This window comes from Dama dama, chromosome 10, assembly GCF_033118175.1.
Source record: "Dama dama isolate Ldn47 chromosome 10, ASM3311817v1, whole genome shotgun sequence".
Classification (NCBI taxonomy): domain Eukaryota; kingdom Metazoa; phylum Chordata; class Mammalia; order Artiodactyla; family Cervidae; genus Dama; species Dama dama.
The window spans coordinates 2,162,032-2,180,929 of record NC_083690.1 but is presented as its reverse complement, the minus strand read 5'-3'; the positions used below and the strand labels follow the sequence as shown (position 1 = coordinate 2,180,929).

The 18,898-nt window shown below is 56.1% G+C and overlaps 2 protein-coding genes across 4 annotated transcripts; both read right to left on the bottom strand.

Annotated features, from left to right (window-relative positions):
• Positions 1-2,485: 2,485 nt before the first annotated feature.
• Positions 2,486-9,690, bottom strand: DECR2 (2,4-dienoyl-CoA reductase 2). 2 transcript variants are annotated; one of them, XM_061152417.1, is made up of 9 exons: positions 9,496-9,688; positions 8,262-8,330; positions 7,881-7,932; positions 7,174-7,309; positions 5,609-5,733; positions 5,447-5,540; positions 5,191-5,295; positions 4,530-4,744; positions 3,307-3,444 (listed from the first exon to the last, which is right to left on the bottom strand). In XM_061152417.1, exons 1-8 carry the CDS (start codon positions 9,573-9,575, stop codon positions 4,530-4,532), a joined length of 876 nt encoding a protein of 291 aa, XP_061008400.1. In that variant the 5' UTR covers positions 9,576-9,688; the 3' UTR covers positions 3,307-3,444. The 2 variants fall into 2 exon arrangements, with proteins under 2 accessions (XP_061008401.1, XP_061008400.1); XM_061152418.1 differs by lacking the exon at positions 4,530-4,744 and having other exon boundaries at positions 2,486-3,444; positions 9,496-9,690.
• A 1,387-nt stretch (positions 9,691-11,077) lies between these two features.
• Positions 11,078-14,288, bottom strand: NME4 (NME/NM23 nucleoside diphosphate kinase 4). Of its 2 annotated transcripts, none has more exons than XM_061152416.1 (5): positions 14,131-14,288; positions 12,521-12,654; positions 12,176-12,277; positions 11,967-12,079; positions 11,078-11,516 (listed from the first exon to the last, which is right to left on the bottom strand). In XM_061152416.1, the coding sequence occupies exons 1-5, from the start codon at positions 14,219-14,221 to the stop codon at positions 11,393-11,395; spliced, it is 564 nt and encodes a 187-aa protein (XP_061008399.1). In that variant the 5' UTR covers positions 14,222-14,288; the 3' UTR covers positions 11,078-11,392. The 2 variants fall into 2 exon arrangements, with proteins under 2 accessions (XP_061008399.1, XP_061008397.1); XM_061152414.1 differs by lacking the exon at positions 14,131-14,288 and adding an exon at positions 13,651-13,938.
• Between the last annotated feature and the right edge of the window lie 4,610 nt (positions 14,289-18,898).

The window sequence follows — 18,898 nt, the reverse complement described above, 5'->3', positions numbered from 1 at the left end:
GAGAAGCCCCCACCCCAGAGGGTCCCTCTGCCGTGCCCAAGAGGACACAGCTGCCCGGCTGCAGCATGCCTGGGCCTCAGGGCTGAGCCTGGGGCAAGCAGGACGCCTGCCTGGACATGCAGCCCCGGGTGAGGGCTTGACCACTGCAAGGTGAGCTGGGCCTGGCCACACGAGAACCCTGCCCAGGGCTCAGCGTCTCTCCCTGCGTCACTCAGCGAGGCCACGTCTCTGGCTGAGAGGAAATTCAGGAGGGCCAGTCGTGCTCATGCTGGCCCCCAGCCAGGGTGCCGGGCAAAGGGCTCTGCGTGCACGGTGGGCGGACCGCATCCTGTGCGGTCAGCCTCAGCCTCTCAAGTCTCCTCCTGCATCGGGCGGCCTGGCCCCGGCCAGTCCCACAGGGCCCTCTGGGCCACCAGAGACCAGTGGGGAGGACGCCACCCAGGGACCCAGAGCCAGCACTGCACAGTCTCCAGTCCTTTCGAGGTGACCCAAGACAAAACAGGGGCAAGCCAGTGCGTTACCAGGTTACCACGGCAACAGGAGGAGTGGGCTGGGAAACTCCCCGAGACTATGCTTATTTAAGGTAATTTTGAGGTTCCCTGCGTGATGCCTTGGGAACCTTGGGGACACCCCACATGACTCCATACAAGGGTGAACAAGTTGGGGTCATTCATATATTCACTCAACAGAATGTGCAGCGTGGAGCAGGGGTTGGAAGGCTGAACCCCGGCGGTGGGCAGCCTCTGCCGTGGCTTGATGTTTTTATGTACGGTGCTGAGAAGACAGGATACAGGCTCACCCCACAGCAGGGGGGCTCAGAGTGGGCAGGGCCTATAAACCAGCCTCCTCAGCTGAGGTTCATGCATGAAAAATGAGCCTTCGTTTCAGTGAATCTTTCTAAGAGAATTTTAGAGATTGTTAAAGAAGAAGGGGACAACCTAGTTCTCTGCCAATTGCCACCGAGTTCAAGTGCCATTGCTGGGTACCATATTGGCCGGTCACCATGTGCACCTGGCCCTCCTTGCCAGCCCGTCCAGAGCCCAGCCAGCAAGTGAGCAAGTGACAGGTGCCAGGCATGCCTGTGACCTAGCACCCCGCAGCCATCCTAGACCTGCGGGACGACAGCCAGGGCTGGTGGACTAACCGAACAGCGAGGTCAATTTCTTCAACTTTTCAAGTCGGGGATTTTTAAAAGTTACTTAACAGTTTATTTCTGGCTGCGCTGGGTCTTCATTGCTGCGTGTGGGCTTTCTCTAGTTGCAACATGCAGGCTTCTCGTTGTGGCGGCTTCTCTTGGTGCAGAGCACGGGCTCTAGGGTGAGCCAAGCTTCAGTAGTTGCAGCACATGGGGCTCAGTTGCCCGCCAGTGTGTGGGATCTTCCTGGACCAGGGACTGAACCTGTGTTCCTGCACTGGCAGGTGGGTTCTTAACCACTGGACCCCAGGACGGTCTGCGAGGCCAATTTCTTACAGGTGAGCTGACCACCACATGCAGATGATGAAGACTGGGGGACAGACCTCATGGTGTGTGCAACTTTGTGTCCACTGGACGGGGCCGATGGACACCCAGGTCACCTGGTATTTCTAGAAGAGAGTCGCATTGATTCAGTGCCTGGAGGACCTGCCCTCAGCAGTGGCAGCACAGGAAGCGCAAGTCCCTCAGCCTCTGCCCTGGACCATCAAGTCCCTGGTGCTTGGGCCTTCGGGCTCAGACTGAATCACACCATCTGCTTTCCCGGGGCTCCAGCTCGCAGTCGGCAGATCATGGGACTTCTCAGCCCCCACAGTCACATGAGCCAGTCCCTATAATAAATCTCCTCCTGTGGATCTATATATATCCCGCTGGCTGCCTTTCTCTGGAGCACCCTGACTAGCAGTAATGAGAGGCTCACTCTCACTCTCGGAACCGCCTGCCACTCTCTTTCGTCCTCCAGGAGCTGAGCCGCCGCGCCCCACGCCCTCGGATGTGGCTGGTGGGACAGCCTCCCCGGGCTTTCTCCATCTCCTCGGGGACAGCAGGCTCCAGCTGTCAGGCATGAGGGGTCTGTGGCTGCCTCTCCCCGGGACCTGCCTTCCCGCCATCGCAAGTGCCCACTTGCCTTGCTGATAGACCTCCTGGCCTCTGCTTAAGCGGCAAGCAAGACTCCTATGCCTACTGGGTTCCCTGCCCCTGCACCGCGAGGGCGGGAAGGAACTCAAGTGGGCGCGGGTGCCAGGGGCAGAGGGCTCAAGCCCAGAGCGAGTGGCAGCACCAGGACCAGCCTCGGAGGACATCCCTCCCACCCAGGGAGCCAACAGCCTCCCTTGCTCCTAGGCTCCCTTCATCTGCGGGGAGGGGGGATTTCAGGCATCAGACAAAGGGTTTTCTAAACTCTTCATAGGAAAAAGACAAAACGGAGACACACTGCTACCTCTCAGCGCCCAGATCACCAGTGTCCAAGTGTCCTCCTTCTCCTTCTAAAAATATTGTGAAGTCCACTGAATATATAATTTTACAGTAAAACGTTTATTTTTTAAGGAAATGCATTTTCTGGCAAAACTCTAGAACCTGTGCTTATGCAAATAGATGATATGGGAGAGGGTGCAGAGGAGGGCAGTGAGCCACCTGTCCAGCTAGAGGGCACACCAACAGCTCTAAGTACGCTGAAGTTTTTAACAGCACAGAAAACAAGCCCAGGATCCAAATGGCCCCCTTAGGGCCTGGCCTGAATGTGTGCCAGAGAGCGGTCACTGGGGAACAACTGAGGCAGAGATCCCCCTCCCCCGGGCCTGAGGGAGGGTAACAATGGGGCCAGGCCTCCTGGAGGGTCCAGAGAGTGAGCCCCCAACAACCAAGGACTAAGTCCTCTCCAGGGCAGGTGGGAGCACCATGACCTGTGCCAGCAGAGGTCCTGTCTGCAGCCCACACACCCAGGGGAGAGGACGCAGGACACAGGCCTGGGGGCAGCGCTCAAACACACTTCTCCAGCCTTCCCGGTTTGGCATTTCTGTCAAGCAAAGGTCTCAAAGCGCGAGAGCAGGAGAAGACAGCCTGAACCACCTTCTTTTCTCCACCCAGGCCGTGGGAACCACCTGGAGGCACCCCCTGGACACAGGCAGGAGAGAAAGGAGACCAGCCTAGGTGGGGGCTGGGCAGCAGGGCAGCGCTGACCCTGGGTTGGGCCGGGGCACACTCTGGGGGCCTGGCCAGGTGCCGGACCACAGGCCGCCCGAGGGTGTATGGCCAGGTCCCTTCCTGGTCACTGCCCGCTTCCCTGCGCACAGAGATAGGGCCGTGGGCAGGGCGCGTGGGCGCAGCACCGCTCCTAGAGGAAGGGCCGGTCTCTCTTCAAATGCTTGGCTGGGATTGCTGGGTCTGGCACTCAGGCTGGGCAGGCGGGCGGGTGGCAGGTCTGGGGTCCGAGAGTGGGCTGTGGACCAGTCTTGCAGCGCGCTGTCCACTGCCTGTCAGAAGCGGCAGCAGACACCAGGTCACTGGGGCACCGAGGGATGCCAGGCCGGCCCCCTACAAGCCCTGGGGGAGTGAGTGGCAGGCAGGGGGGGACAGCAGGCCACCAGGCCTGTGTGTCTCCTGAGGCGGACACGGTGGCCCCCTGCCTCCTCCCCGCCCTCCCACAGCACTCTCCACCCGTGACTGGGGGGCCTGCCCAGCACCCACGCCCTCCTGCTGCTTGGGGCCTTGCTGCATCCTCCCCCGCTCCCACCCCCCACCCCACTCTGTGTGTCTGGAGGACTGAGAACGCATCTTGTCGTTCAGATGCTAAGTCACATCCGACTCTGCGACCCCATGGACTGCAGCACTCCAGGTTCCTCTGTCCTTTGCTGTCTCCTGGAGTTTGCTCAGACTCCTGTCTATTGGCTGTGTCTGCCAGCCAGCACACCAGAGGGCCGACTAGCATCACTTGTCTTACAAGCTGGCCCACCCCTGAGACCAGGGGTCCCCCTGGAAGCTGGCACCAACCACAGCTTTGTAGGAAGGCCGAACACTGTGAGGCCTGGGTGTCCTTTCACCACAACCACCTCCGACGGGACAGGAACCAGTCCACATCCTGTCTCCACCCTGTGACGGGGACCCAGGAGGTGGGGAGCAGGGGGCCTGCACCTCCTCAGTCACCTCAGAGGAAGCTGCTGCTCCGGGGCTAGGCTGAGGGCTGCCCATGCCCCTGGGATGCTGGGGAGGATGGGAAGCAGGACCAGCAGGCCCTCAGGCCCCCAGAGCCGGTCGCCCAGGGCCACCCAAAGAGGGGGGCTCCTGTCTGCTTCAGAGGAGTTTGCTAGTCCTGGTTTGCAGGGAGGCCCTAGGGTCTGCAGCGCAGTTGCATGGGGCTGGGCCCTCCCGGCACCCATCCAGGCCTCGCCCCACGTGTGCAGCCAGGGAGCCCGGGGTGCCCAAGAGCACATCTAGAAACACAGGTAAGAGACTGAGGGGCAAGCGTCAGACCCAGCGCAGTGACCCCTGGCCACAAAATGGGTGTCTGGGAAGGGGGCCAAGAACACAGGTGACCCTGACGGTGGGAGTGGGACATCACCTAGAGCTTAGCTGAGGGTGAGAAATCTGCCAGTGACTGGACGTCATTAGGGAACGTCAGCCAGGTGCCCCCGTCAACCACCAGCAGGGCCCCCGTCACAAAGGATGCCAGAGGGCTGGCCAGGAAGAGGGCGCTGTGGGCAATTTCCGTCTTGTTCCCCAGCCTCTGCAGGGGGCTGGCCAGGACATTCGCCCTCAGGCTGGCCTGTGGGGCACCTGGGAGGGAGGAAGAGGTTCAGGCAAGTCCCAGGACCCGGGGGCCATCACCTTCCTCTGCCAGCCTCCCCTGAGCCGCATCCTGTAACGCTGGGGACGTCGGCAGCATTGTCCTGGGCCAGGCCCAGTAACCCCACTGTGGAGCCAGCACAAGGCCTGTCCCTGCTCACGGCCAAGGCTCTGGAGGCTTCAGCGGGGCCCTTTGTGTGCAGCTCACAAGGCCAGCAGCCCCTGGGCTCTAGCTCTAGGGGCAGCTGCCCAAGTCCACCCCCTAGCCCCCTGCTGGGCTGTGTGAACTGTCCCGAGGCTGGGGATGGACTCTGCCCACCCAGGGAGCCATGAGCGCTTGTCTCTGATCCCGGGCCTGTCCCACCCAGGTGGGAGGGGAGCCCCTGGAGGTACTGTGGGGCCTGTGCCCGGGGGAGCACCCGCTGGAGGAGCCTTACCCAGACGCCGCAACCCCTCAGTGCCACTAATGGGGCCAGGGGCAAGGCTGTTGACGCGGATGTTCTGGGGGCCCCACTCCACAGCTAGGTGCCGTGTCATCGCATCTGCAGGGGAGGCAGGCCGTGTGAGGGAGAAGCAGGGCTGCTCGGCCTCTGGGGCAGCCCAGACGGGGTGGGGGCGCAGCTTTGCTGGGACACTGCCAGCCCCCGGGGACAGGGAGGAACCCAGGCGGGCAGACCAGGGGGGCCCCCGTACCCACGGCCGCCTTGGCAGAGCCTGCGTGCACTTGGAGCACCTGTCCCCGAGCGCCCAGGGTCGCAGTGATGTTCACGATTACCCCTCCATGGTCCTGCAACACACGAGGGGGGCAGTGAGCGCACGGCCAGGCCTGGGAGGCCCCCGCCTCGGGACACTCACCCGGAAGAACTTCTCATAGAGCACACGAGACACGTTGAAGGTGCCCAAGGTGTCGATGTCCATCACAGTCTTGAAGGCGTTGGAGGACAAGGAGCTGGCGGGACACAAGAAGTTCCCGGCTGCACCTGTGGGTGGAAGGAGACAGCGGATGGTGCTGGAGCCCCGGGCAATCAAAGCATCTGCGTCCTCAGGGTGGTCCAGGCCAGCCACGGAGGAAACCTCAGCATTTGGACAAACTCTTGAATGAGGGGCAGAGCAGGTGTTATGGGTTGGATCGTGTGCTTCAAAAAGATACACTCTTCAGTGGATCCCAACACCTGATGCGTGTCACGGCTATAAGTGTCCAGTCATGTCCAACTCTTTGTAATCCCGCCAGGCTTCTCTGTCCATGCAATTTCCCGGCAAGAACACTGGAGCAGGTTGCCATTTCCTTCTCTAGGGGATCTTTCTGACCCAGGGATCGAATCCACGTCTCCTGTGTCTCCTGCGTTGGTAAGCAGGTTCCTTACCACTGCACCACCTGGGAAGCCCAGTGTGGGTAAACTTAACTTTATGTGGAAACATGTCTTTGCAGATGTCATCAAGATAAGATGAGATCATACTGAATACGGTGGCCTAAACCCAAGGACTGCTGTCCTTAAAGTGGACACAGCCATGCACAGAGGGACAGAGCAGCGGCTGGAGGAATGCAGCCAGGGGCCAAGGGATGACAGGCAGCAGCCCCAGAAGCCACAAGCTAGGCCCCAGATAGACTCTCCCGAGCCTCCTGTGGGAGCATGGCCCGCCACATCTTGGTCTCACATCTCTGGCCTCGAGACTGTGAAAGAATGCGTTCCTGCTGTTTTAAGCTGCCCAGCTTATGACTTTGTCAATGGCAGGAAAATGATACACTAATTTTGGGGTTTTTTTTAAATTAATTTTTACTAGAGTATGTTGTCACGCTGGAAGTTTCTAAAGGAAATTTCAGGAGAAATGAACCTGAATGTAGAGACTACAGTTAACAGTTGTAACAAATGCAAGGTATTCATAGTAGACACGACGTGTGTGTGTATGTGTGTGTGTGGCAGGAGTGTGGTATGAATAGTTGTTTCTACTATCTGCTCAATTAGTCTGTGAATCTAAAACTGTACTAAAACAGGGGCTTTCCTGGTGGTCCAGTGATTGAGGATCCACCTTGCAACACAGGGGATGCAGGTTCAATCCCTAGTCCCACATGCCTTGGGGCAACCAAGCCTTCAAGCTGCAAATACTGAGCTTGCGCACCACCGTCAAGACCCGACACAGTCAAATAAATAAATAAGTATTGAAAAATAAAACTATGCTAAAACAGTCATGTGTCTTCCCTTTTCCTCAGTGGGGAACTTCAGGACATGAGAGTGACCCTTCTCTGTGATTCAGCCTAGTTCTCAGGGCATCCTCCTGAGCCACGGCTGCATAGACCCGGCAGGGGCACAGCTGGGCTGAGACAGTGACCTGAAGCCAGGACAGTTCCAGGGCGTCCAAACAGGAAGGTCTGGTATTGCAGACACGTCAGAAGCCCCCAGTCATGCTCAGCAGGGACTCACAGTTGATGAGAATGTCGATCTTCCCGAACTCCTGCAAGGCCTGCTCTACAGCTGCCGCGACGGCCAGGGGAGCTCGGACGTCCAGAGACAGAGGGAGGCACCTCCGGCCAGTGGCAGTGGCCAGCTTTCTGGCAGCCTAGAAGCCAGACAGGAAGAGAGGTGGGCAGCAGCCTGCTGGCCTCTCCTGGAGGCACAGCCCTTCAGGATCCAATGAGGATGACCAGCCAGGTTCTGCCAGGGACCCGGGCTCTGTGGCTGAAACCCACCCTGGGGAGGCACAGCTGCCAAGCGGTCCTCCCCAGGGCCACAACCCCTGGTGGACACTAAGACATCCTATACCCTCTCCCTTTTCATCACCTTCCAGGCCACTGGTCACAGGTCAACAGCAGCTCCAGCTGATGTCCAGTCCCTGTGTTGAGACCAGCTGTGGCAGGGGAGATATGTTCCCCCCTCAAGAACCTGCTGAGCCCAGAGAACTCTGCTGGGGCCACAGTACCACCCAACAGAAGGGTCGCTTCTCAGGACCCGATAATTAGATGCTGTAAAAACACGAGAGTGTCCCTGAGGACCACTTCCATTGAAGCTCCGTATTTGGGAGACAGGTTGGTTTTGGTGTGGTCACCCTCTGGACCTGAGGACCTTCCAGGTCTAGGCTCCTGGCCCCCAAAGTCACCCATGGATGGCTGGGCACAGGAGAGCCCCCTCACCATCGATACTCTGGGAAGACTTCTGCTGGCGATGACTGTGTGGCAGCCGTGCCTGCAAAGCCAGAGAGCAGGAATGAGGACAGCAAGGCGCAAGGGACACACCCAGCAGAGCTCCTGCCCAGCAATCTAAGGGGCCCCTCCCCCATGGGTCTCTCAGACTTAGACATCAGCCCGGGGCTGAAGGCACAGCTGGCAGAGGACCCAGAGGCCTACGTGGGCTGAGTGACTGTGGCAGGACCCCTTTCAAATGTTCTCTGACGGACCTGGAACTAGAGGGGTTCCCACCACCGACTGGCATTTTGCCCAGGATCCCAGGCCCCCTCCCAAGGAGGAGGGGGCAGCATGATGGGGCATGGACCACACAGAGCAGTGCTCACTTACCGCATGAAAATCTCAGCAATCCGGAACCCAATTCCAGAGCCACCACCCGTGATGAAAGCCACCTTGTCCCTGAGAGAAAAAACAGAGACTCTTTACAGAGGCCCCTGTTCAGACTTCCTTGATGGTCCACCAACTGGGACTCCATGCTCCCAATGCAGGGGGCACAGGGGCCACCCCTGATCAGCAAACTAGACCCTACATGCCGCAACTAAGATCCAGTGCACCTAAATAAATAAATTCTAAATTCTAATTTGTTTAAATAAAAAATAAAAAGAGTAAGGGATTGCTGTTGAATCGGGATGGGGGAGGTGCTCTTCCACTGACCCTCTGCACCGGGCACTCGGGTCAAATTTGAGAAACACCGCTTTTGAAAGCCTGCATTCCTTGGCTTTCTGAATCTTTGGGAAGAATGATTTCAACCTAGAAGTCTCTATGCAGAAAGCTATCAATTAATGAGAAATGTTTTCAAAACATAAACCTTCCTCCTGCCACCCTCTAAATGGATAGGATAGCAGATTCATGGAGAAAGAGAAACAGGCAGGCTTTTCTTGACATAAGAGAAGCCATTTGGAGCCTACACCATTCTGTGATCTAAGCCTGGACACAGTGCTGCCCTCAACAGGTCTCAGAAGAATACAGAAACTAACAACTGTCATCAGGCAAGAGAAGTAACAATGGCCAAGATATGAATCATATACTGGTTGTAAAGTCTCCCAATTCTGCTTTGATGGTAAAGATCAGCCTTAAGTGCTGACCAACTGGAACCTGACCAACGGGAACCTGAGATGACAGTGACTTTCTGACACTCATGACTTTAACGAACTAACGAACTAGCTTGGACGTCGTCAACCACCCAAACCCCTTCTTAAGATGCTTGCACTCTTAGCTTAAAACCTCCCCAAATTTGCTGTTCGGAGAGACAGCTTTGGGGAAAATCTTCAGAGTTCTCCTTACCTCCTGCTGGTAATAATTAATCCTTCCTCCTCCTGATCTTTGCTCTGTGTTTTCTGACACTCGTCCCCACCTCCACATCGATAAACAGGACATGCTCACGCAGGACAAAGATCGGAACACCAGTACTTGCCTCGCTGGGATACCCGGACATCTGGACAGCCTGGCCACCAGGCTTGGGGTCCTCACACATCCCAGAAAAACCTCAGTCCCCCGCCGCGAGCACCGCAGGCGCCCCCGCCCCCTGCCCGGCTCCCTGGGGCGCCCCAGACGCGACGCTCACTGGAGCAAGTCCGGACAGAAGAGGTGGTGGTACTCCGGGAGACAGTCGTCCTCGCTGACGTCGGCCGGTGGCTGGGCCATGGCGCTCGGAGTAGGCCTGGGTGGCAAAAGCAGCAGAGACCCGCCGGGACCCCAGGACTCTAACCTCGGCCTCAAAGGACTGCAGGCAGCCAGGGGACGCGGACGTCCCGCCCCTCGTCCCCTAGCTCCTCCCAGGAGGCCCCGCCCCGAGTCTCCTCGCTCCTCCCAGGAGCCCAGCTCCTCGTCCCTCGCTCCTCCCAGGAGGCCCCGCCCCGTCTTCTCGCTCCTCCCAGGACGCCCCGCGCCCCTCGCTCCTCCCTGGACGCCCCGCCCCGCGCCCCTCGCTCCTCTCAGAAAGCCCCGCCCCTCGTCCCCTCGCTCCTCCCATGAAGCCCCGCCCCATGACCCTCGCCCCTCCCAAGTTTCCCCGCCCACCCCGGTCCTCACGCCTCCCAGAGGGCCCCGCCCCCGCGACAGTCGCTGCTCCCAGGAAGCCCCGTCCACTCAGTTCTCACTCTCCCCAGGAAGCTCCGCCCCCGCGGCCCACGCCATTCCCAGGTGCCCCGCCCCTCCCCGTCCCAAACCTCTCCCAGAACGTCCCGCCCTCAGGGCCCCGCGGCCTGCTGGGACTGGAAGTCAGTTTGCGCGCCGCGGCAGGCGCAGACGCAGTGCGGCGGGCTGGTTCCCGTTGGCGGAGGTGGGGTGAATGCGAGTCGAAACTCGGCTTTCTGGGCTCCTTTTCACAAGATTGGGTGTCAGTGCTGGATTCGGGGCCAGCCGGACACAGGGAACATTTGGTTTCCGGGCTGAGGTGGAGCTCACGGGCCGACGCGGGGCCCCTCGGCTTCCCTCACCGCTTTGGGCCTTTCTGTGCATTTAAAAACATGTATTCGGACTCGCTTAGCATTTAAATGTCTTCCCCTCCCGGGTGCTTCTCTTCCCTGTTGCAAAGAAGAGGGAAGGAGACTAGAGCCTAGGAAAGTCACGGGAAACTAGGAAGGCCTTTTCCTCGCATGGCCAGCCCCAGGGACAGCTTCAAACATGACCCTTTCATGGCCAAAGGTCAGACCCTTCAACCGCGCCCTCACGTGGAGGCACAGGGAGAAACCCAAGGCCAGCGTCGAGCCAAGACGTCATAAAGCAGGGTTAGGACCAGTCGGCCTCAGCTGGTGTAATGCCATGCAGTATCCAGTACCTGTGACGAGTGGCCAGGGACACACCTGAGGGCCAGGTATGAGGAATGACATATGTAGTGTCAATGAGGCCACAGCCTTTCTGCCTACGGGGCGGCTTCAGCTCCCTGCCTACCCCTTCCTGCTCCTGTTCACAACTGCCTAAGGCTCCTCCTTGAGGGACAGCACAAGCTCTGTGGCTCAGCTTAGAGCTCCCAGATTTCAGGCTGGAGGCCTCTGGACCTCCGCCTGTCTCATACATTCAACAAAGTTCTTGATCTCCTGGTGTGTGAGATGGTAAGCTTCATTTCTACTTTCAAGCTGTTTACAACTTTGCATAAAGCCTCATTCCCACCTCAGAGACGGCAGGGGCCATAATGAGCACTCCACTCCCACACACAGCACAGTGAATTTTAATGTCCCCACTTTGGGGAAAGAACGGTCACACTACCAGCTTTTGGACCCCAAAGCTTGTCTGGCACTTTGGTTCAGAAAGGACTTGGTCCAGTCCCTTGCTGGCTTAGGATAATACTAAAAGGCACATAAAGTTGGTGGCTCAACCACTCTGTGGCTGGAGTGGGGCAGAAGGTGGACAGGGAGGTGGTCTGGGACAGATGGGCAGAGCATGGGTGTGAGCTCAAGTTCTTGTCAACAGAGGTAGCTGGTCTTGAGTGGATGCTGGGGTGACCGCGGGCACCTGCGTGCTCAGGCTGCGTAGATGCTGCTGAGGTGGCCTTCATCTACCCAGTCCACCAGCTCACTGCTCTGGAACCACAGCTGGATCTCTCTCTGGGCCCCCTCCACGGAGTCGCTGGCATGGATGACATTCCTGTGCCAGGTGGCAAAGGTAGGGCACAGGCTTCAGCATGCACCTCGGGGGTCCTAGGCAGAGTCTGCCCATCCCCGACTGTCTAGGGGAGTGGGTGAGTGATGGTGCAGAGGGACAAGGAACAGAGGAGCTGGAAAACTGGGTTCCAGCCTGACCTTGGCATCTGTCCCAGGCCAACCCCTGGGGTGTCTGGAGGTAAAGTCAGGTGACAGACCACGATGGCAGAGCACAGACACAACACAGGGAATGCTTTATCATCTCCTGTGTACACGAAAAGGTTTTGAAAAATACTGCACTAGCCAACATCAGGTGTGACATGCTCCCATTGTTTTCTGGCTTTGCTTTCCCCTTAGCAAGACGCCCAGGCCCAGTGGATCTGCCTTGGGCACAGGCCGCCACGCTGAGCCCCTAGGGCACTGGGCCTCAGCTCCAAGTGGCTGAGTGTGTTACCTGCTGACGTGGGTGCTGAAGTCTCCCCGGATGGTGCCAGGGGCAGCCTTGGCAGAGTTGGTGTGGCCTATCATGGCCCTCGAGGTGCAGACCACATTGGGGCCTTCCCAGACCTGCAGCAGAGAGATAGAGGAGGTGGGGAGAGGTGGGGGTCACCCAGGGCTCAACCCAGGGCCCTCCACCCTCCCACCGCCGCGGCCCTACCGTACCATGGCCACCACTGGGCCGGAGCTCATGTAGCTGATGAGGGCTGGGTAGAAGGGCTTCCTCTGCAGATCGTGGTAGTGCTCAGCAAGGATCCTCTCTGGGGCCTGGTGCATTGAGGGAAGGGGTGAGAGGGAGCCCCACCAGGCACCAGGGCAGTGGTTGTGGCATCCTGACTGCAGGGCCCTCAGCAGACAACACTGACAAGGGCTGGCATTCCAGCTTAGCATAGACACTTCCCCGCCCCTCCCCTTCTACTGCCAGCACAAGGAGGCTGTCCTGACACAGGGCTGAGAACAGCCCCCACCTCGGTCCCCTCAGCGACACCCACAGGCCGAAAGCCCTGGTACCTGCAGCATCTTCATCCCCACCAGCTTGAAGCCCCTCCTTTCAAAGCGCTGGATCACATCCCCGACCAGCCGCCGCTGCACCCCATCTGGCTTCACCGCAACCAGGGTCCGCTCCCGGGTCCAGGAGGGTCCTCCTGTAGAAGAGGGGGGCTCGGGGCTGCCATGGCCTCACCTTTCACATCTCCTGGACCTGGGTTCCCCTGCCAAGACCCAGGTGTCCCCTAGACTGCAGAGTTTGCCTCAACCAGAGCAGTCCTGGAGGGGAATTATGGTGCCCACAGCCAGGACTGTCCAGCACGGTGGGCCCCTGGGGACTTCAGCCTGTCGCAGGGCCATGGCCCCACCCAGGCAGGCAGTGGGAGAAGCTGCCCATGATGGAGCTGGTGCCCCTGAGATGCCACACTGGAAAGAAAGTACAAGTCCTGATGTTCACGCCTGTACTTCGGGGAGCTAGCATAGACACTGTCTGCACCCCCAAACTACCACATCAGGGGGGACCCAGCATCCATCTTCTGGGACCAGGGAGAGTGAAAAGCACTTTCCCACTGGGCCACAGGGAGAGAGAGAGAAAGAGACCTGGGGATTGAGAAAGGGGGAAGGGTCCTCCCCTGACACCTTCCTTGGCCAGGCTGCTGTTGGGGTTTCAAGGCAGGACATTTGAAACCTAAAGTGTCCTAAAGTCAACACTGCCCCAGTCCTCCTCCTCTGGGCGTGACGCTGCCAGAGAGACCCCCAGCGTCATCACCCTCCTACCACCTAAAACTTCCAGAGTTAGGCTGACCCTTGGCATTGGGCCTAGGGTCAAGTGTACTCTGGAGAAGGGCCCAGACCCTGGATTGGCGGCTAAGCCCTGCAGAGAGGGAAGAGGAAACTGGAGAAGAGATGAGCAGTCAGGTCCAAAAGAGCCAATGTCCCTGGGGGCATCTGCATCTGCCTTCCCAGCCCCAGGAGGGCTTGGGGAGCACGCATCGGGTGCCCACCACACCAGTACCTTCAATGCCTTGCACTGCAGGAAGGCCCCCACCCTTATTCTTCCCCTCCTCCGCCCCACCAAGCCCAGTCCCTAGGGGCCCTGCTGTCCAGCCTGGCCTGCTGCCAGCTGGCTCCTGTCTCGGAAGATGGCAGTTTACCCTCGCCAGTATTGGAACCCCAGGACTCTGGAAGCGCCCGAGGGCCAGCTGCTGGGGCGGAGGACCCCCGGATAACTGCAAGGCTCCAGGCAGGGATATGCCTGGCGGAAAGACGCCTCAGGATAGGAGTGTTCATTTGTTGAGAATGACCTCACGCAGGAGCCCTGGGCCCGCTGGGATCCCTGCAAGCACAAAGTGTGGCCACCAAGCTTCTGGTTTCCTCCTGCTGCGGAGCCCTGGGACCCCCTGCCCAGAGCAAGGTGAGGTGAGCGGGGCCGTGGGGGCCTGGCTGGGAGTGGGCGGTGGCGGCGGCGGTGAGCGCTGGGGCCCCGCGGGGTAGGAACCCCAGGGGCGCGCCTCTCCAGCCCGCCTGCTCCCGGGCCTCCGGCCCCCGCGCCGGGGCCGCACGTGCGTCAGCAAAGGCCGGCGGCTCCTCGACCCGCCCCACCCCGCGCGTGGCCGCCAGGCGGGCGGACTCACCCGAGCAGGAGCGCGCGAGCAGGCTGGGGCCCAGGGCCCGGGCGCCGCACAGCAACCCCCGCAGCGCCGCGAGCCCGGAGAGGCAGCGCATGACTCCCAGCCGCCGGCGCTGGCCGAGCGCGCAGGGGAGAGGGTCCTGGGAGGAGGGGGAGGGGCGGAGGGAGGGGGAGGCGGGAGAGAAAGAAACTGGGGGAAAGGGTGGAAGGAGGGAGGCGGGAGGAGGCCGCAGGGGTGGAGGGAGAGAGGGAGGCGGGTTGGGGGAAGGAGAGGGAGGGGAAGGAGTCGAGGGAGGGCGAGCGTCCCCAGGCTTTTGCGCCTACGGCTCCTCCCCCTCCCCCCCTGCACCCCGCACTCCCCACCCCCCCGCACCTCCCCCCAGACGCTGTTTCACTCGAGTGGACTTGGGAAGTGTCTAATGTCAATTTCTGTTTAAAATCAGAAGAAAAAAAGAATAATGGTGATGAACCCAGCACGGGTCGTGTTCGTCTTTTATATCAACGCAGTCCTTAAGTATCCTGTTGAGTTCATGCAGGTCCTCCTGCGCCTGTACCCCTGTCCTGGAAGCAGGGCCGGCTTCTGGGCTGGGCGGGCGGGGAGAGGGGGGGGTTGCTCCCACCTGGGTCTGGATCTCCCTCTGAATTGACACCCTGAGCTGGGAGGATGGACCTGCATGGTCAGGCAAGATCAGGCCAGGCATCCAGGCATTTGGTTGGGGAAAAATCCCACCCTTATTCTTAACTGGCCTCGAACAGGAGGAATTTAGCTTCACTGAAACACCTTGCGATGCCTGTGACTTGATCATAAACAGAAATCACAGATATTCTCATTTATAGTACAGTTCAGGTTGAAAAGGTGGCAGCTTACTATTTGAATTTTGAGATCCACAGGATCTAATATAATTACTTTTTTAAAAAACATACATACTTTAAAATTTGTTTTTTAAGCTGTGATATTTATTTATTTGATCACACCACGCTGTGTGTGGGATCTTAGTTTCTACACCAGGGTTAAACCTAGGCCCCTGGCATTGGAAGTACAGAGTCTCAACCACTGGACTGCCAGGGAAGTCCCCATGTATGTTTCTGTGTGTTGTGCGGATGGAGTTTTTTTTCTTAGTGTCATTTTCAATTGTTGATTGCAAGAGTATAAAAATACAATTGAGTTTTGTACGTAGATCTTGTACCCAAAAACTTTGCTGAACTCATTTATTAGTTCTAATAGTTGCTTACTAGATTCTTCAGGATTTTGTACACGCAAGGGTCCCCAATTTAGATGCCGTTTGTTTCATTTTATTAATGAATTGCTCTGGGTGGAATCTCCAGAGGGGAGAAACATGGTGACCACAGCCAGGATCTCCCGTAAAATGTTGAATACAAGAGACCTGCTTTTTCCACTGTCTTAAGATGGGACATGATTGTTGTGTAATCTTTCTCCTTTCTTAGTATGGACACTTACAGCTATAAATTTCCCTCTAAACACTGTATTAACTGTATTCCATTTGTTTTGATATGCCTTCATTTCCTTTCATCTCAGAGTATTTTCTTTATTTTTTTTAATATTTACTTTTATTATTTTTTTATTTGACTGTGCTGGGTCTTAGTTGTGGCATGCAGGATCTTTAGTTGCAGCATGTGGAATCTAGTTTCCTGACCAGGGATTGAACCCGGGGCCCCTACATTGGGAGTGCAGAGTCTTAGTCTTTGGACCACCAGGGAAGTCCCTCTTTCTTTTTTTTAAGTTGGTTTATTTCTTACTGCGTTGGGTCTTAGTTGCAGCACTTGTGATCTTTGTTTTGGGCTTCTCTCTAGTTGTGGCACAGGAGCCCATGGGCTCTGTCGTTTGCAGCACATGGGCTTAGTTCCCCGCTGGCTGTGGGATCTTAGTTCCCTGAACAGGGATTCAACCCACATACCCTGCATTCCAAGGTGGATTTTTCATTTCTTTTCTACACTGGGTCTTCATTGCTGCTTTCTCTTGTTGTTTTTCTGTCATGAAGTTGTGTTAACTCTTTGCAACCCCATGGACTGCAGCACGCCAGGCTCCTCTGTGCACATCTCCTGGAGTTTGCTCAGATTCATGTCCATTAAGTCAGTGATGCTATCTAACCATCTCATCCTCTGCTGCCCCTTTCTCCTTTTGCCTTCAATCTTTCCCAGAATCAGGGTCTTTTCCAATGAGTCAGCTCTTCACATCAGGTGGCCGTAGTATCACCTGATAATTCCTTAGCACTCAGCCTTCTTTATGGTCCAACTCTCACACCTGTACATGACTACTGGAAAAACTATAGCTTTGACTATATGGACTTTGTTGGCAAAGTGATATCTTTGCTTTTTGTTTGTTTGTTTGGTTTTGTTTTTATGTCTTTGCTTTTTAATACAATGTCTAGGTTTGTCATAGTTTTCCTTCCAAGAAGCAAGCATCTTTTAATTTCATGGCTGCAGTCACCGTCTGCAGTGATTTTGGAGCCCACGAAAATAAAATTTGTCACTGCTTTCACTTTCCCCCTTCTGTTTGTCATGAAGTTATGGTCCCAGATTCCATTATTTTAGTTTATTTAATGTTGTGTTTTAAGCCAATTTGTTCACTCTCCTCTTTCACCCTCATCAAGAGGCTCTTTAGTTCCTCCTTGCTTTCTTCCATTAGAGTGGTATCAGCAGTGTATCTGAGGTTGTTGATATTTCTTCCAGTTTTCTCTAGTTGCAGCAAATAGGGGCCACTCTTTGTTGCAGTACACAGGCTCTGGATCTCGGGCTCGGTAGCTGTGGCCCATGGGCTTAGTAGCTCTGGGGCATGTGGGATCTTACTGGACTGGCAGCTGAATCTGTGTCTCACTTGCCCTGAAGTCCCTTAAGTACTGTCTGATTTCCCTTTTGATTTCATATACTCTAAAAACTACAAATCAGGACTTTCCTGGTGGTCCAGTGGTTAAGAATCCACCTTCCTGTCAATGCAGGGGACACAGATTCAACCCCTGGTGCGGGAAGGTTCCACATGCTGCGGCGCAGCTAAGCCCATGCGCCACAGCTGAGTGTGCGCCCTAGAGCCCGCGCTCTGCAACAAGGGAACCCACTGCACTGCAATGAAGTGTAGACTCCTGGTTGCCAGGGCTTAGGGGCTGGAAAGGATGAACAGTCAGAGCACAGAGGATTTTCAAGGCAATGAGACTACCCTGTATGATGCTATAATGATAGATACATGTCATTTACTGTATGTGTGTGTTAGTCACTCAGTCTTGTCTGACTCTTTGTGACTCCATGGACTGTAGCCCACCAGGCTACTCTGTTCCAGGGATTCTCCAGGCAAGAATATGGGAGTGGGTTGCCATTCTCTTCTCCAGGGGATCTTCCTGACCCAGGAATCGAACCTGCGACTCCTGCATTGTGGGCAGATTCTTTATTTGTCATTTGTCCAAACCTGCCAAAAGTGCACCACCAAGATGGAAGCCTAATGTAAGCTGTGGACTGTGGGTGATTCGTGGTGTAGATTCATCAGCTGTAACTACTGCACCACATGGTCTGGTGGGGATGCTGATGGTGGGGGAGGTTGTGCATGTTTGGGAGCAAGGGATGTTTGCAAACTGTACTTTCTGCTTAATTTTGGTGTGAATCTAAAACTTCTCAGAAATAAGGTCTGTTGAATACACACACACAAGGACTTCCTTGATGCTCCAGTGGCTGAGACTACATGCCCCCAGTGCAGAAGGCATGAGTTCATTCCCTGATCAGGGACTTAGATCCCACATGCTGCAACTAAGGGTTCACATGCCACAATAAAGATCGAAGATCCTGCATGCTGCAACTAAGACCTGGCGCAGCCAAAATAAATAAAATAAAAAAAATTTTTTTAAGTGCATACACACACACACAGACCATGAAGAAAGAAAAAGACAAGTCACAGGACAGGAAAGAATGTTTCTGTTGCCTAAAACCCATGCAGGTCTAGGGCTCCATGACCAGAAATCAGTGAGTAAAAGACTGATGACCCAAGAAGCACAGCAAATTCTTGAAGATTAATTTCTCCAAAGAATAATTCCAGATACCCAGTAAACAGTGCAAAAGTGATCAGCCTCAGGAGTAATCAGAGAAACGCAAATGAAGACGGCACAAATCTCCAAGTCTGAAAATCCCAAATATTAGTGACAGTGTAGCCCATTGAGACTCCTCGCTGGTGGTGAGACTCTCAACTGGCCAAACCCAGTCAGGTGGACAACATGGAATTGCCAAGAAATGGAAAAGACAAATTACAGAGTTGAGAACATATTTGCAACTCATATATCTGATCAGAATTTACAAAGAACTTTTAAAAGTCGACAACAGTAAATTGCTCAGCCCACACCCTCCTGTAACCCCCTCCCTTGGAGTGTGGACTGCACCCAGTCAGTGACAAGGAGGAAACAGCAGGAGAGGGTCTGGTCACCAATCGTGAAGGTGACCTCACCTCTCCTTCCCTCTCACTTGCTGCCCCATGGGATGAAGAACACGTGTCTCTGGCCAACAACCAGTGTGGACCTGAGGCCACAGCCATGGATGCAAGTTTAGAAGCAAATCCTACCCCAGAGAGTTGCAAGGAGTCAGACACGGCTGAGCACAAACACACACACACAGGGACATTGATGTGGTGAGTCAGGTCTCCTATTTTATTATTTGTTTTGTTTTTGCCCCCTCTGATGTATATTCTTTTCCTCCTTTGCTGACCTTTTTAGATTAAATTAATATTTTAAAATATCATTTAAAAAAAATATCATTTAATGTATTTATTGGCTTTTTAG

What these genes read in the sequence shown, in the direction of transcription:
- DECR2 (XM_061152417.1), bottom strand. Translation starts at nt 9,575, where the DNA reads ATGGCCCAGCCACCGGCCGACGTCAGCGAGGACGACTGTCTCCCGGAG. An exon ending in TCTATGAGAAGTTCTTCCGG is followed by an intron (nt 5,541 to 5,608) that starts GTGAGTGTCCCG and finishes CGTGTGTTGCAG; the next exon opens with GACCATGGAGGGGTAATCGT. An exon ending in TGAGGGGTTGCGGCGTCTGG is followed by an intron (nt 4,745 to 5,190) that starts GTAAGGCTCCTC and finishes CCTCCCTCCCAG; the next exon opens with GTGCCCCACAGGCCAGCCTG.
- NME4 (XM_061152414.1), bottom strand. Translation starts at nt 13,786, where the DNA reads ATGAACACTCCTATCCTGAGGCGTCTTTCCGCCAGGCATATCCCTGCC. An exon ending in GGGTTCCAATACTGGCGAGG is followed by an intron (nt 12,655 to 13,650) that starts GTAAACTGCCAT and finishes CCTCTTCTACAG; the next exon opens with GAGGACCCTCCTGGACCCGG. An exon ending in CCGGCCCAGTGGTGGCCATG is followed by an intron (nt 12,080 to 12,175) that starts GTACGGTAGGGC and finishes TCTCTGCTGCAG; the next exon opens with GTCTGGGAAGGCCCCAATGT.